The sequence below is a fragment of the Jaculus jaculus genome, chromosome 1, assembly GCF_020740685.1.
Source record: "Jaculus jaculus isolate mJacJac1 chromosome 1, mJacJac1.mat.Y.cur, whole genome shotgun sequence".
Taxonomy (NCBI): Eukaryota; Metazoa; Chordata; class Mammalia; order Rodentia; family Dipodidae; genus Jaculus; species Jaculus jaculus.
In genome coordinates, this window is record NC_059102.1 from 303,632,972 (window position 1) to 303,650,133 (window position 17,162).

General features: G+C 41.0%; 1 protein-coding gene across 4 annotated transcripts in view; it reads right to left on the reverse strand.

Moving 5' to 3' along the window:
* Klhl20 (kelch like family member 20) overlaps nt 1–17,162 on the reverse strand; it is a 64,845-nt gene continuing 47,683 nt past the window's right edge. For all 4 annotated transcript variants that reach the window (XM_045141705.1, XM_045141706.1, XM_045141707.1 and 1 more), the window contains 3 exons: nt 15,923–16,131; nt 9,949–10,055; nt 1–1,461 (listed from right to left, as the gene is read on the reverse strand). In XM_045141705.1, the coding sequence (XP_044997640.1) occupies nt 1,377–1,461; nt 9,949–10,055; nt 15,923–16,131 (401 nt within the window). In that variant the 3' untranslated portion in view covers nt 1–1,376. The remainder of the gene's footprint in view (nt 1,462–9,948; nt 10,056–15,922; nt 16,132–17,162) is intronic.

A 17,162-nucleotide genomic window follows, 5' to 3' on the forward strand; every position in this document is an offset into this window, starting at 1 on the left:
TTTCATGGTAAATACTACCTTTATTTAAAAAAGTTATACATGCTAGAAAAAGCATAAATGATACATGTAAACAGTTGTTTGCCAAATACTTAATTTTTTTCCTTGAAAAAAGGTGCAAATGATCTTTAAATGTAAACACAAAAGTTGCCAAATATTTTTGTTTAGGGGAGAGGGAGAAGGTGAAGATTATTCTTTTTGGTTGTGGTTAAAGTTTCATTTAAAGGTCTTCCTGGAAAATACACTGAAAAAAATTGATCTATGGGAAAAAAAAGCCACTAAAATTATTTTATTTCCTTAAAAAATTTAACTTTTCACCAGAAAGTGCAACTTGTGAGAAATAGTCAGAATGCCCTTGTAGAACGAAGATAATGATAGTTTGCATAAAATAATACAGATACTGATGAAATGCCTTAGTTGGTGTGACATTCATGAACATGTACAAGATGTCATTTCTTTGGAGTGTGTTAGTAAAGGTAAATTCAGCGTTACCAGGCCTTAGCACCCAGTGTAAGCTGAGGAACAGAATTCACTGCCCTGGGGGAGGACATTCTCCTTGCTGGCAATGAAGAAACGGAAAACGATGCAGCTATAGATGGTGAATTTGTGAACAAAAACTTGCAGAGTTGCACAAGATTCTGTTGGGGGATTCTCAGGACAGTGAGGGAGATTTCATATATTGGTTTTATGAGAGGCACTGAGCAGAGAGATCTAGATAGATAAAGCAGAAACTCCATGAGAATATTATGATGAAAACTAAAGCATCAGAGTCCTGCCTTTATTGATTCAATATTTCTTCTGATTATCCTACTTAGTGAGATGTTTCCTTGCTTTGTTTCTTGTATATTTTCAAGTCTTCTGGTACTTAGTGCAAGAATGATAAGTAGCTAATATACTTTGCATATCTATCTTTATCACTGGCAACCAGTGTATATGGATGGAGTGTCTAGTAGAATAAAAGCCAGGTCAATACATAGCCCTTCTGCCCTTATCAGTATTTTCAAAACGAAACCAAAACCTTAAAAACAAAGTAAAGTAAGTTTTGCTGCTTGGAATTTTTTTCCTTTCTTTTTTCATAGTAGAAAAATTAAATAAACAAAATAAAAAAGAAAAAAGCTCAAAGGACCCAAGCAAACAAAATAAACAAACCCACCAAAACTTCATGATAAATTAAAGCTGAAAATAAATATTCTTCTGCACAGAACTGAAAACTATTGTGCAAAGGAGTGGCATCTTGCAGGTGAAGTTCTGTCATTAGATTTCTATTTCCATATGTTGAGGCACCAGCAAAGATTAAAATTTGTTCTAATGTTTTCTCAAGCTGTACAAAGCTTCAAAGTCGAGGCTCTCCTGAATATACAAAATGTTCTTCTACTTGTTCACCATATATGGGATTCACAATGTGTCATTTTAATAACTCCTACACCACCTCCTAGTCGACGGTAATTCATTCCTCCATATAACCTGCATAGATAAAAATAAAATTAGATTTTCTGAATGGCAAAACACTATTTCAGTAACTAACACGTTAGTCAAACACATTTCTATCTTATAACACACTTTTCAGCTTCATGTAACTCTTTCAAAGACTAGAAGCATGTTGAGCATGAGTGGATAAGGAGAGTTATTTAAGACACTGAAAAGCTTTCAGTTAAATGAAGTTGTTAAAAGAGTATCATATGCCAGGCATGGTGGGCACACACCTTTAATCCCAGCACTTGGGAGGCAGAGGTAGGAGGTCAGCTGTGACTTCGAGGCCAAAGTGAGACTATATAGTGACTTCCAGGTCATCCTGGGCTAGAGCAAGATCCTACCTCAAAAACAACAACAACAACAACAAAAAAAATCATCATACCACTTTGTTGCAGCATAAGTAGAATTTTATATCTAGACTGACTTCCAACACACAAAAGCTTATGTTCTTCATTTTTTTTTTGTTTAATTTTGTCCGTATTTTCCAGCCACATTTCCCCTTTTCCCAAAACTTGAATTATTTATTGTGTGTATAGGTTCATATATGTGTTGGTACAAGTGTGCAGATATACATGCATCTGGAAGCCATAAGCTGATGTCAAGTGTCCCTGGACTGCCTTTCAGTTCTCTCGCTTGACCCTAGAATTCCCTGATTCAGCTAGTATAGCTACCAGGTTGCCCCAGGGATGCCCTGTTCTTCCTTCCTAGGATTATAGGAGGGCCACTCTGCCCACCTGGCATTTACATGGGTCTAAACTCAAGTCCTCATGCTTGTTTGGCAAGAACTTTATGCACTGAGCTATCTTCTCAGCCCTAGTTTCCTAATTTATTATTTTTCTCACACACACACACACACACACACAGATTTTTAGGTTTTTCGAGGTAGGGTCTCGCTCTAGCCCAGGCTGACCTGGAATTCACTATGTAGTCTCAGGGTGGCCTTGAACTCTCAGCTATCCTCCTATCTCTGTCTTCTGAGTACTGGGATTAAAGGCGTGCGCCATCATGACTGGCTTCTATTATTATGTTTTTAATTCTTTTGAAGCAGAGTTGTACTCTTTCCCAGGCTGATCTTGAACTCACTAGCCCAGACTGGCCCAAAATCACAGCTGATCCTCCTACCTCAACCTCCCAAATGCTGGGATTAAAAGCATGAACCACCACATCAGGTTATTCTTTTTTTTTTTTAAATTGTTGATTTTTTAAAATTTATTTGAGAGTGACAGACAGACAGAAAGAGACAAATAGAGAGAGAGAATGGGAGTGCCTCCAGCCACTGCAAACGAACTCCAGATGCATGCGCCACCTTGTGCATCTGGCTTACGTGGGTCCTGGGGAATCGAGCCTCGAACTGAGGTCCTTAGGCTTCACAGGCAAGTGCTTAACCGCTAAGCCATCTCTCCAGCCCTATTCTTTTTTTGTTTGTTTTTTTTTTGTTTTTTTTTGTGGTAAGAGTCTTACTTGAGCTCAGGCTGACCTGGAATTCACTATGTAGTCTCAGGGTGGCCTTGAACTCAAAGTGATTCTCCTACCTCTGCTTCCCAAGTTCTGAGATTGGCCAGGGTATTTATTCTTTAATTAATTAAATTTTTTTTTTAGGTAGGGTCTCACTCTAGCCCAGGCTGACCTGGAACTCACTCTGTAGCCCTAGGGTACAGTGATTTTCATACCTCTGCCTCCTGAGTACTGAATTAAAGGTGTGTGCCACCATGGCCTGCATTGTTTTGGCAGGGAAGGGTTCAAGGTATGGTCTCGCTGTAGCCCAGGCTGACGTGGAACTCACTATGTAGTCTTAGGGTGGCCTCAAACTTATGATGATCCTCCCACCTCTGCCTCCCAAGTGCTGGAATTAAAGGTGTGTAACACCATGCCTGGCTTTGTTTACTGAGACAAGGTTGTGCTACATAGCCCAGGCTGACCTCAAGCTGTGACTGTCCTAGGACTTGAACTTTCCAAGTGCTGGCTTACAAGTTTTTGCCACTGTGCCCAGCTCTTTTGTTGTTGCTATTTATTTATTTATTTATTTACTTATTTGACAGAGAGAAAGAGGGAGGGAGGGAAGGAGGAAGGGAGAGAGAGAGAGAAAGGGAGAATGGCTGCGCCAGGGCCTCCAGCCACAGCAAAGGCACTCCATATGCATGCACCATCTTGTGTATCTGGCTAACGTGGGTACCAGGGAATTGAACTTGGGTCCTTTGGCTTTGCAGGCAAATACCTTAACTGCTAAGTAAGCCCTCCCTCCAGCCCTATTTTTTACTTATTTATTTGAGAGATAAAGAGGAAAAGAGAGAGAGAGAGACAGACAGACAAATTGGCATGCCAGGGCCTCTAGCTGCTGCAAAAAAACTCCAGATGCATGCACCACATTGTGCATGTGGCTTACATGGGTCCTGGGGAATTACACCTAGCCCAGGCTGGCTCTTCCAGTCAAGTTCACAATGCTGGCAGAAATTACCTGACCAAGAGCAGCTTGTGGGAAATAAAGGTTTATTTTGGCTTACCAACTCAAGGGGAAAATGATGATATGAGCAGAGGGCGGACATTACTCCCTGGCCAACATAAGGTGTAAGAGTGTGCCGAACACTAGCAAGGGGAAACTGGCTATAGTACCCACAAGCCCACCCCCAACAATACACTGCTTCCAAGAGGCATTAATTCCCAAATCTCCAACAGCTGGGAACCTAGCATTCAGAACACCTAAGTTTTTTGGGGGAGGGCACCTGAATCAAACCATCACATTCTGCCCTGACCCAAAAGCTGATAACAATATATGATGTAAAATGCAATGCATTCATCCAACTTTGAAAGTCCTCATAGTTTTTTTTTTTTTTTTTTATCAATTCCAATGATGTTCATACATCCCCTTAATCCAAGATCTTTTAACTGAGCCATAATACCAAAAAACCTATAATGGCACAGAATAGATACACTGCAAAAGATGGCACTGGACATAGCAAAGAAATATTCAACTGATAAAAGATTTAAATAGGGCAAACATCAAACTCTGCAGCTTCAAGTCCAACAACTCTAGTCAGTGACAAATCTCCAAGTCTGATAATTCTAACTAGCAACAAGTCTCTGGACTTCCAATTCCACCCCTCCAGCTAGGCTACTCACAGTCCTGGAAAACTTCATCCAGGGCCAGCAGCTCTCCTTAGCATCCATCTTGTGGTCCCAGCATCTCTACTGGGTCTCCACTGCAACCCATGGTCCATCCTCATGGCTCCATCAGGTCTCTATGCAGGCAATCCAGCAAACCTGCTACATGCCCATGGCCATTTCCAAAATATAAGACCATGTTGCAAATTCAATGATCCTCTCTTTCCTGCATTTCTTATGCTCCATAATACCAGGTGGGGTGCTAATTTGTTAATCCAGGTGGGGGATAAAGCAGACTTTGAAGAACAGGATACTCCTTGAAAATTCAGGTCCCTTCAAGAGTCTATATTCTTCCTGTTGCCCCAATCTCAAAGGTTGTAATCTTTCCTACAGCTGCAGCTGAATAGGCAGCAGTTTGGGCCCAAATATTTCATTTTTTTTCTGTGTCATATCCCTCTGCTCACACCAGTCCATTTCTATGCTAATCAACCCTGCACAACTTCTCAGAACATGGCCATAACAGCAAGCGTCTCACACAAACTGCTTCTAGCCCAGTCCAGGCAAAGCTCTTTCTCACCCTCATAAGCCAAACCTCACAGTCCATAGTTCTTTCTGCATTCTAGTCTTTCAACTCTGACCAGAATAGTCTATTAAGCTGTACTTACAGCACTTCAAGGTTTTCTTAGGCCAAGATTTTAAATCCTTCTACATTCCTCTTGAAAATCAGCTCCCAAAAGGCCCCAAGCCACACAGTCAGGTATCTAGCAGCAATTCCACTCCTCTGGTACCAACTTTAGCAGTCAGGTCGCATTGCTGGCAGAAATCACCTGCCCAAGAGCAGCTTGTGGGAAAAATGGTTTATTTTGGCTTACAGACTCAAGGGGAAGTTCCATGATGGCAGGGGAAAACAATGGCATGAGCAGAGGGTGGACATCACCTCCTGGCAACATCAGATGGACCACAGCAACAGGAGAGCATGCCAAACACTGGCAAGGGGACACTGGCTATAACACCCACAAGCCTGCCCCCAACAATACATTCCCTCCAAGAGGCATTAATTCCCAAATCTCTATCAGCTGAGAAACTAGCAGTCAGAGCACCTAAGTTTATGGGGGACACCTGAATCAAATCACCACACAAGCTTTAAACTTATGGTGATTTTCCTACCTTTGCCTCCCAATTGCTGAGATTATAGGTGTGAGCCACCATGTCAAGCTGGCTCAGTTATCTGCTTTTATCCTTTCTTCTTTTTCTTTTTTTGGCTTTTTGAGGTAGGGTCTCACTCTAGGCTGACCTGGAATTCACTATGTAGTCTCAGGGTGGCCTCGAACTCACAGAGATCCTCCTACCTCTGTCTCCCGAGCGCTGAGATTAAAGGTATGTGCCACCAGGCCTGGCTTTTATCCCTTTTTTTTTTTTTTAATATTTTTTATTTGCGAGAGAGAAAATGGGTGTACCAGGGTCTCTAGCCACTGCAAGTGAACTCCAGATGCATGCTCACCTTATGCATCTGGCTTTACATGGGTCCTGGGAAATTGAACCTGGGTATTTTGGCTTTGTAGGCAAGCACCTTAAGCCATTTCTCCAGCCCCTCTTATCCCTTTTTTTTTTTTGTTTACTTATAATCCACTCAAATCCTGTATGGGGGGTATATATATATGAAATAAATAGGATCAGCATTTCATTTGTGACATGTAAACACCACCTTCAAAATTAAGGTTTTATAGGAAAAAGGTCCTTATTCAGCAGTGAGACAAAATTAATTTTAAGATTGGGATATGTGCTAGGTGTGGTGGCTCACAACTGTAATCCTAGCATATGGGAGGACAAGGCAGAAGGATTGTCTGATCAAGACTAGTTTGAGCCTACATAGTGAGTTATAGGCCAATGTGTGATATAGAGTGAGATATTGTCTCAAACAAAAAGCTGGGGTATATAATTAAAAAATTAGATATTAATTTCTCTACAGATAATCCTCAAGAATTTCATGAATGTAACTTCATCATAAATTAACCTTATTTAGTGATAGGTACCAAGAAAATAAGTCCTTACAAAAATTTCAGTAGTTAAGAAACAGAAGTAAATTTTGCTATTTATTCAAGTCATGTTTATTCTAAATTGCCACTGAAAATAGAAAACTGCATGAAAGGAAATAATCCACAAGTGGGAGGCTCTTATTGTGGAAAACCTGATGTGTCTATTCTTCACCTGTATTATGTTTTACTGAAGTGCTACAATACACTCCTCCCTGTCCTCCAAAGTTGGCTCCCCTACTCTGCTATTCACATAGTACTTCTTTCTCCCCGGTATGGTGCTCTTTTTTTTTTTTTAATTTTTTAAAATCATTTTTATTTATTTATTTGAGAGCGACAGAGAGAGAAAGAGGCAGATAGAGAGAGAGAATGGGCGTGTCAGGGCCTCCAACCACTGCAAATGAACTCCAGATGCATGCACCCTCTCATGCATCTGGCTAACGTGGGTCCTGGAGAATGGAGCCTTGAACCGGGGTCCTTAAGCTTCATAGGCAAGCGCTTAACCGCTAAGCCATCTCTCCAGCCCAGATGCTGTCTGTCTTACTCCAATGCCAACTGTGGGAGGGCCAGAATCTTTATTTTGTTCACTTTTGAATCTAATCAACAGGGTAATGAAAATGTGATGCGGAGCAAAAAAAACCTATGTTGTCATAAACCTATCTTTAGTATTATGACTGCTAAGCTAAAAAAGATACACAGAATCCAAACAAGTCATTTTAGTATCTGTAAGAGAAATTAAAGGGCTCTGCTCTATGGTATAGTGCTTGCTAGCATATTTAAGGCCCTGAGTTCATCTCCAGTGCTACAAAGTAAAAAGTCTGTAAGAGTTGTGGCTTTCTGAGATAAAGAATAAGAAGGAACCCAGTAAATTTACTACTTGAATCTACTATAGTGATGAAAAATATGGATAGATAGCTGTAGGCTGAATGTTAGGAAGTGTCTCACCGTAACATGGTGGGAATGAATTCCAAGAATGCTTCTTTCAGAACTGTAACTAAGACAGAGTTAAGCCTTCATGGTTGTGAGAAAAGTCTCTCAGAGCATCTATGGCCTAAGATCTCATGCTTAGACTACTGAGATGGTAACCTTAAATTTGTTGAGGTAAGTAGGCCAAATTTGTCAAAAAGAAAACCCCAAGTTGCTTAGAAGGCGCTTACCTGAGAAGCCTAAGAACTCATGTTTGACTCTCCAGGTCTTGTGCAAGCCAGATGCATAGAGATGCAAGCATGTAAGGTTGCACATGTGCACAAGGGGGCACACGTGCCCAGAGTTTGAGTGCAGTGGCTGGAGGCCCTGGCATGCCAATTCTCTCTCTCACTCTCTCGCATAAAAAAAGGCCAGTCTGTTGGGCTTGCATCCCTCCCCCATATATATAATATTTATTTATTTACAAGAACAGAGAGAGAGAATGAATGAGAATGGGTGCACCAGCGCTTCTAGACACTGCAAATGAACTCCAGATGCATGTTCTACTTTGTGCATCTGGCTTTATATGAGTACTGGGGCACTGAACCAAGGTCATCAGGATCTGTAGGACAACACCTTAACTGCTGAGCCATCTCTCCAGCCCTGTGGTGGAATTTTGTGCTTGCTGCTTTTTGGCATTTGCTGGCTGGTGTAGTCTCTCTCTGCTTGTATTTATGAATGGAAGCCAGCTTCTTCTACCACTGATGGAACTTCCCCTGGATCTGTAAGCTTAAAATAAATCCCTTCCACCCATGAAACTGTCTGGTTTAGATGTTTATCCCAGCAATGTGGAAGCTGACTACAATGTAAATTCTTGTTATATTTAAAGGCATTTTAGAGCATCTATCAGAGTAGTACTATAAGCCCAATGTGAAAATTTGTGAGTGAAGATTTAGCCTTAATGATTAAATTTAAAAATTTAAGAGATTTTTCTAAATTGGTAACTGTTTTGAATATTTAAATGAATGGAAGAATCACCTAAGATTTTGGAGGGTGTGGTGGCAGAGATTGAATATAAGGCCTCATACATGCTGTGCACGCACCCTATTAACACTGTGCTACAATGCTACAACCACAGCCATGGGCATTAAGGATTTAAAAGCCACATAAAATTAAATATAAAAATGAAGCTTACTATAGTTAGCCTCTCTTAACTAAGCTGTGGCTTCCTCTCTAAAAGTGGCTACTAAAAGCACTAGATTTCAAGATAGAAGATCCTATTTAAATAGATTTTTAAAAGCTAATGAAAAAATAGGTTTTAAAATATTACTTTTATGCTGGACATGGTGGTGCATGCCTTTAATCTCAGCAGTTGGGAGGCAGAGGTAGGAAGATCGCCATGAGTTTGAGGCCACCCTGGAACTACAGAGTGAATTCCAGATCAGCCTGGGCAACAGTGAGACCCTACCTCAAAAAACCTACATATATATATATATATATATATATATATATATATATATATATATATATATATATATATATATATATATATATATATATATATATTTTTTTTTTTTTTTTTTAGGTGTGGTGCCACACGCCTTTAATCCCAGTACTCAGAAGGCAGAGGTAGGAGGATCACTGTGAGTTTGAGGCCACCCTGAGACTACATAGTAAATTCAGGTCAGTCTGGGTGAGAGCAAGACCCTACCTTGAAAAAAAAATTACTTTTAAAGAAGTAACTATGTTTTAACCCCTGGGCATAAGGCTTTGCACAACAAACCTGCCATGCCAGTCAGAGACCCAAAGACTAGGTTCTAATTCAGTTTCTGCTGCTAACTTGCATAAGCATGTCTTTTTTCCCCCAAGTCTTGGTTTGCCCAGCTGAACACGATAGGGACAGAAAGGGACATTTTTTTTTTCATCTCTACTTGTAAAACTAGACATTTGCAAAGAAGAACTTTATATCCATTACTTTAGAGCAATCAAGACAAAACAAGCCATGAAACCTGAGTCAGTTCCTTGAGCGCACAAGGGGGACTGAAATGCACTGGCCATCTCAGTTTTGGTATGTGATGGTGGGTTGAATGTATGATCTCATACACTCAGGCATTTTTTATTCAGATTAAGCTTGCAACTTAAGTCTCCAGTAGTTTGTTGGAGGAGGTGTCACTGGGGTGGATCATTTAGTCCAGCCCTAAGGTGTGTAAAGAGCAGGTTTGGTGGTCTCTCTGCTTGCTATAGATCTATGGAAGTGCCATTAATGGTGTTTCTTGGATTCTGTAAGCTTGAAATAAACCCTTTCCTCCCATAAGCTGCTTCTGGTTGGAAATTTATCCCAGCAATGAGAAAGGAACTGCAATGTGGTAGCCTTGAGGGATCTCAGGCTCATGATTTCAAGTCCGTAGTAAACAGATTTGCAAGACAGACTAAAGGCTACCTCCATGTATTGGCATCAGGATCAAAAACTTCAATGGTCTTCAAGTATGTTGTGCCATCAAAACCTCCCACTGCCATGAGCTGTCCATTGACAACTGCCAGACCAACCTGTAAAACAAAAGCACAGTGGCTACGTTGAAGAAATGAGACCACACTACTGGGACTGTTTCTAGACACAGTTACTTCATCCTTTATGGTTTCACATTCTAGCTTACTTGAAACAGAGGAAAAAGGTAACAATAAAAAAATTATGAACATGTGAGAACTATCAAATTATGTGCTTAATAACTATATATAGGTGTGTGTGTGTATGTATGTCAGAATATGCTTTTTCAATATTTTATTTTAAAATATTTTGTTTTTATTTATTTGTGAGAGAGAAATAGTCAAGGGGAAAGAGAGAGAGAGGGAGGGAGAATGAGAATCAGTGCTCTAGGGCCTGTAGCCACTGAAAATGAACTCTAGACACATGCGCCCCCTTGTGCATCTGGCTTACATGAGTCCTGAGGAATTGAAACTAAGTCCTTTGTCTTTGCAGGCAAGTGCCTTAACTGCTAAGCCATCCCTCCAGTCCTTCAAAATTTTATTTTTTGAGATGTTTTTGTGTGTGTGTACAAGTACATTTATATGTGTGCAGATATATGCACCCTGTATGCATGCATATGGAGGCCACAGAAAGATGCTGGGTGTCTACCTCTATGGCTCTTCTGCCTATTTCCCTGAAATAGTTTTTTACTGAACCTGAAGCTCTGTTTTTTGTTTTAAATATTTATTTGCAAATACAGAAACACAGAAGAGAGACTGGATATTCCAGGGCCTCCAGCTCCTGCAAACAGACTCCAGATGCATGTACCACTTTGTGCATCTGGCTTTACATGGGTACTGGGGAATTGAACTCAGATCATTAGGCTCTGCAGACAAGCACATTAACTGCTGAGCCTCTCTCCAGAGTGGAGCTCTCTGTTTTTGGTTAGACTGACTGACCAGGGAGCCCCAGTGATCCTCCTGTGTCCACCTCCCCCAGCACTGTGGTTATAGGCATGTATGGATATATCTGGCTTTTTACATGGGTGTTGGGGATTGAACTTAGGTTCTCATGCTTGGGTAGCAAGCACTCTTACCTGCTAAGCCATTACTGCAGACTCATATTTTCAATGTTTCTGAATGAAAAAATTTACTAAATATAAGCAAGAATCTCCAAATTTCTTTCATTTCCTCTACCTTGCTCACTTTAAGCCAATTTTGAAACTGCTACTAAAATTGTTTTAAAAATACAAATATGGACTGGAGAGATGGCTTAGTGGTTAAGGTATATGCCTGAGAAGCCTAAGGACCCAGGTTTGATTCTACAGGTCCCACGTATGCCAGACGCACATGGTGGCACATGTGTCTAAAGTTTGCTTGGAGTGGCTAGAGGCCCTGGCATGCCCATTCTCACACTCTTTCTTGTTCTATCTTTAATAAATAAATAAAAATAAACCTTAAAAATATACAAATATAATAGCTGGGTGTGGTGGTGCATGCCTTTAATCCCAACTCTTGGGAGGCAGAGGTAGGAGGATTGCCATGAATTTAAGGCCACCTTGAGACTACATAGTGAATTCTAGGTTAGCCTGGGCTACAGTGACACCCTACCTCAAAAATAAAAACAAACAAACAAACAAACTGGAGAAATGCCTTAGTGATTAAGGTGTTTGCTTGCAAAGCCTAATGACCTGAGTTTGATTCCCCAGTACCCACATAAAGCCCAACACACAAAGTGGTGCATACATCTGCAGTCTGTCTGCAGTGGCTACAGGTCCATTCTTTCTGTAGCCTGGCATGGAGGCAAACACGTTTAATCCCAGCACTTAGAAAGCCGAGGTAGTAGGATTGCTGTGAGTTTGAGGCTAGCCAGAGAATATATAGATCAGCTAGACTGAGACACTACCTCAAAAAACCAAACCAAACCAAACCAAAACAAAACAAAAACACCTCAAATATTAAAATGTCATTCCTATTCAAAACTTTCTAAGCCTCCTTTCTGACTAATGACAAGTTTAAGGTCCTTAATTTCATATCTTTTTAGAAAGCTGTCATTTTCTCCTCCTTCTTCCTAATGTACTCTATGCCACAGTAATACTGGATTAACCACTAGTCTCTAAAATACACTTTTATATATTTATTTACTTGGTTTGTCTCACTCTAGCCCAGGCTGATCTGAATTCACTCTGTAGTCTCAGGGTAACCTCAAACTTTCTATGATCCTCCTACCTGTGCCTCTCAAGTGCTGGGATTCAAGGCATGCGCCACCACGCAGGCTTACTTTTAATAACTTCTATGTTTGTACATGTTGTTTGCTAGCTAGTGTTTTCCATCCTTCTTTTAGAAAATCTTATTCTTCCATGGTTTAGCTTACTTGTGACTGTGGTAGGCTCTTCACTGCCCCCACCATTTGTTCCTACTTCCTCAAAGGATTAAGCATATTCTTTAAAAAAAATATTTATTTGAAGAGAGAGAAAAAGAGATGAGAGAGAATGGGTGTGCCAGGGTCTCTAGCCACTGCAAATGAACTCCAGACACATGTACTACCTTGTGTATCTGCTTAAATTGAGTCCTGGGGAATCGAACCTGGGTCCTTTGGCTTACAGACAAGCACCTTAACAGCTAAGCCATCTCTCCAGCCCCATTAAGCATACTCTTTATTTCCTTCAATGCACACATACCACTGCTGCAATATTTCCTTTATTTTATTATTTTATTTTCTTATTTGGCAGAGAAAGAGGGACAGAAAGAGAGAGAATGGGTGCTACAGGGCCTCTAGCCACTGCAAATGAACTCCAGACATGTGTGCCCCCTTGTGCATCTGGCTAACATGGGTCCTGGGGAATCAAACCAGGGTCCTTTGGCTTTGCAGGCAAACTTCTTAATTGCTAAGCCATCCCTCCAGCCAAATATTTCCTTTTAAAAATATTTTATTTTCAAGCAGAGAGAAATACAGGAGAATAGGTATGCCAGGGCCTCTAGCTGCTGCAAACTCTGGATGCATGTGCCACTTCATACATCTCGCTTTATGTAGGTACTGGGGAAATGAACCTGGGTTGTCAAGCTTTGTAGGCAAGTACCTTAACCACTAAGCCATCTCTCCAGCCTTGGTATTTCTTTATTGTTAGCTGTAAACATTACAGTTTCCTTCACTAGACAGGTAACTTCTTGAGAATAATAACCATGTCTTACTCATTTTTGCCTTCTCAGCATAGTGAACACTTACATACTTGCTAAATGAATTAAAGTATAATCAGAATGTAGCAGTGAGAAAAGCAGGAATGTCATTAAAATATCATAGTTGCATAAATGCTTTAACTTGCTGCTCCTGTCTGGAGCAGCTCCTTGATTTATAAAAGGCAGAATTCAGTGCTTTTTATCCTCAGATTATGGACTCTTGAGGTACCACTTGCTTCTCCTTCCTGTTGCAAATGTGTCCTATACCAATAAATCACTACCATGATCAGTGGTTAATGGGCTATGTTCACTGAGTCAAATATTCCAGGAATTTTGTGTTTCACCCTGGACATTTCTTACAGTAACAGGTCATTCATGATTGAGAACATGACACAGGTCAGTAAGATTTGGCAGGCTGGGCTTGCAGAGACTGGCAGAAGGGCTAGGTATATTTTTGCTTAAACACTTGTATTAGTATGAAAACTACTTGGAAAAATAGGAATAGTTAGCTCAAATAGATATGCAGCTAGATAAGGTAGTAGATAATATAGATACTATCCAGAGAAACAATACAAGATAAATCATAAAAATTTAGTTATTTCATTAAAAGTATGCATGGATAAAAAATAAAATTCAAGGCTGGAGGGATGGCTCAGTGGTTAAGGTGCTTGCCTGCAAAGCCTAAAGGCCCAGATCTGATTCCCTAGTACCCACAAAAGCCAGATACACAAAGTGGCATATGCATATGGAATACCATTTGCAGTGGCTAAAGGCTCTGGCACATCTATTCTTTCTCTTTCTTTTCTTGCCTCTTTCTTTCTCTTTCATAAATAAATAAATGAATAAAATATTTATGAAATATAAAATTCAGCTGGGGGTGGTGGCACATGCCTTTAATCCCAGCACTATAGAGACAGAGGTAGGAGGATCACTGTGAATTTGAGGCTATCCTGAAACTACATGGTGGATTCCAGGTCAGCCTGGACTAAAGCGAGACCCTACCTCTAACCTCCCCCAAAATAAATAAATAAAATCCAAGGGCTGGGGCGATGGTTCAGTGGTTATAGGTGCTTGCTTGCAAAGCATACTGGCCTGAGTTCAATTCTCTAATACCCATGTAAAGCCAGATGCACAAAGTTATGCATGCGCCTGTAGTTTGTAGAGGTCCAAGAGGCTCTGATGTGCCAATACTCTCCCTCTCTCTCAAATACATAAAAATACTTTTAGGGGCTGGAGAGATTGCTCAGTGGTTAGGCACTTACCTGTAAAGCCTAATGACCTGGGTTCAATTCCCCAATACCCATGTAAAACCAGATGCACAGGGTAGCACATGCATCTGGAGTTCATTTGCAACAGCGAGAAGCCGTGGCATGCCCATATTCTTTCTCTCTGTTTACAAATAAATAATAAAAATATTAAAAAATAAATTGTTGGGCTGGGGAGATGGCCTAGCGGTTGAGCGCTTGCCTGTGAAGCCTAAGGACCCCGGTTCCAGGCTCGGTTCCCCAGGTCCCACGTTAGCCAGATGCACAAGGGGGCGCACGCGTCTGGAGTTCGTTTGCAGAGGCTGGAAGCCCTGGCGCGCCCATTCTCTCTCTCTCCCTCTACCTGTCTTTCTCCCTGTGTCTGTCGCTCTCAAATAAATAAATAAAAAATGAACAAAAAAATTTAAATCATTTAGTCCTCTGACACGCTCTTTAAAAAAAAAAAAAATAAATAAATAAATTGTTAGTCAGGCGTGGTAGTACACACCTTTAATACCAGCACTTGGGAGGCAGAGGTAGCAGGATCACCATGAATTCGAGGCCACCCTGAGACTACATAGTGAATTTCAGGTCAGCCTGAGCTAAAGTGAAAACCTTCCTGGGGTGGGGGGAGGGGAGAGTTTTTCTTTCTGTTTTGCCCAAAAACATCTAGATAGCTGAGACAGTTAAGAATAAAATGTGGGGCTGGAGAGATGGCTTAGCAGTTAAGTGCTTGCCTGTGAAGCCTAAGGACCCCAGTTCGAGGCTCGATTCCCCAGGACCCACGTTAGCCAGATGCACAAGGGGGCGCATGTGTCTGGAGTTCGTTTGCAGTGGCTGGAGGCCCTGGCACGCCCATTCTCTCTCTCTCTATCTGTCGCTGTCAAATAAATAAAAATAAATAAACAAAAAAATAAAAACATTTAAAAAAAGAATAAAATATGCAGACTCTGGCAGTTCACCTTCTCAGTGTCCTAGTATGTCTTTTCCTTAAAACAATTTATTTGAGGGCTGGAGAGATGGCTTGGTGGTTAAATGCTTGCCTCGCTTAAGGACCCTGGTTCATGGCTTGATTTCCCAGGACCCACGTAAGCCAGATGCACAAGGTGGCACATGCATCTGGAATTCATTTGCAGTGGCTGGAGGCCCTGAAGCATTCTCTCTCTATCTACCTGCCTCTCTCTCTCTGTCTGTCGTTCTCAAATAAATAAATAAATAAATAATTTATTTGAGAGAGAGAAAAAAAGGGGGAGAGAGGGAGAGAGAATGAATGGGTACAGCAGAGCCTCCTACATGCATTTCCTGCTGCTGCAAATGAACTCCAGACACATGCACCATTTTGTGCATCTGACTTTATGTGGGCACTTGGGAATTGAACCTGGGTCATTAGGCTTCGCAAACAAGTGCCTTTCACTGCAGAGCCATCTCTCCAGCCCCTAGTATATCTTACAGATCCAACCATCCCTTCTGTCCACTTTTCTCTCAGTGCTTGCTTTCAAAATACAAAGCTCTCAGTAGCTGGGCACTTACTCCACTACGGCGGGATGTCATGGCCACCACTGGAGACCACTGGTTAGTTCTAGGGTTATATCTCTCAGCACTGCTCAGCTCTGTGGTGTCATCTCTCCCTCCTACGGCATAAATCATGTCCTGGTACACTGCACAGCCTAGGTGTTTCCTCCGGGTTCCCATAGGAGCTATGGTGTGCCATCTGTTTTCCTGAGGATTGTAGCGTTCCACTGCAGTAAAAAGAAAGACCTGTAAGTGACCAACCATTTCTTCTCACCTGTTTTCTTCACAGCCACCCAAACTGCAATAACATATACCTTCAATAAACAAACTAATTTTTGCTTTTGAGAATGCCATGTATATTCTCATCAGGGATTATCTTCTTTTAGTTATGGTGGAAAGGCTTGTGTTAGAGGCAAGAATCTTGAGTCTCTGCTATATGGTTATTAACCTCACTCATTATTTTCAAATGGGGTGAAACTAGATTATATGACTTATAAGCACAGTTTAGTGCTAATAATTTGTTGTTAGTTGATAGTTTGGGTACTATGTACACCTTTATCTATAATCCATTACAGTTTTTAAGCTTTTATTTGGTGGGGGGCATTTCCAGGTAGGGTCTTATTCTAGCCCAGTCTGACCCAGAATTCATTATATAGTCTCAGGATGAACTCAAACTCACAGAAATCCCTCTACCATTTCTGCCTACCAAGGCTGAAATTAAAGGTATGTGCCATCATGCCTGGCTTCTTTTTTTTTTTTTTTTTTGGTTTTTTTGAGGTAGGGTCTCACTCTAGCCCAGGCTGATCTGGAATTCACTATGGAGTCTCAGGGTGTCCTCAAACTCATGGCAATCCTCCTACCTCTGCCTCCTGAGTGCTGGGATTTAAGGCGCACGCCACCACGCCCGGCTTAACTTTTTTTTTTTGTTTTAAAGCTGAGGAGATGTGGTGATTCTGTGGGCAGGGGAAATAATTATATTTAGAAAGCAGTTTTTCCAGCCGCTACAAGTTTTTACAATTTGTAAAGTAGAGGTATGAAGAAATATTTTGAGAATATACTAGAAGGGCATGGCTACAGAGTTATGAGTTCTATTCTCCTTGAGAGAAAAAAAAGACCTGTGTTAATTATTTATTTGCAAGCAGAGAGAGAGAGAAGGGATAAAGAGAAGAGAAAGAGAATGTGTGCCACTGAAAACAAACTCTAGATGCATGTACCACTTTGTGCATTTGGCTTTATGTGGGTACTGGGGAACTGAACC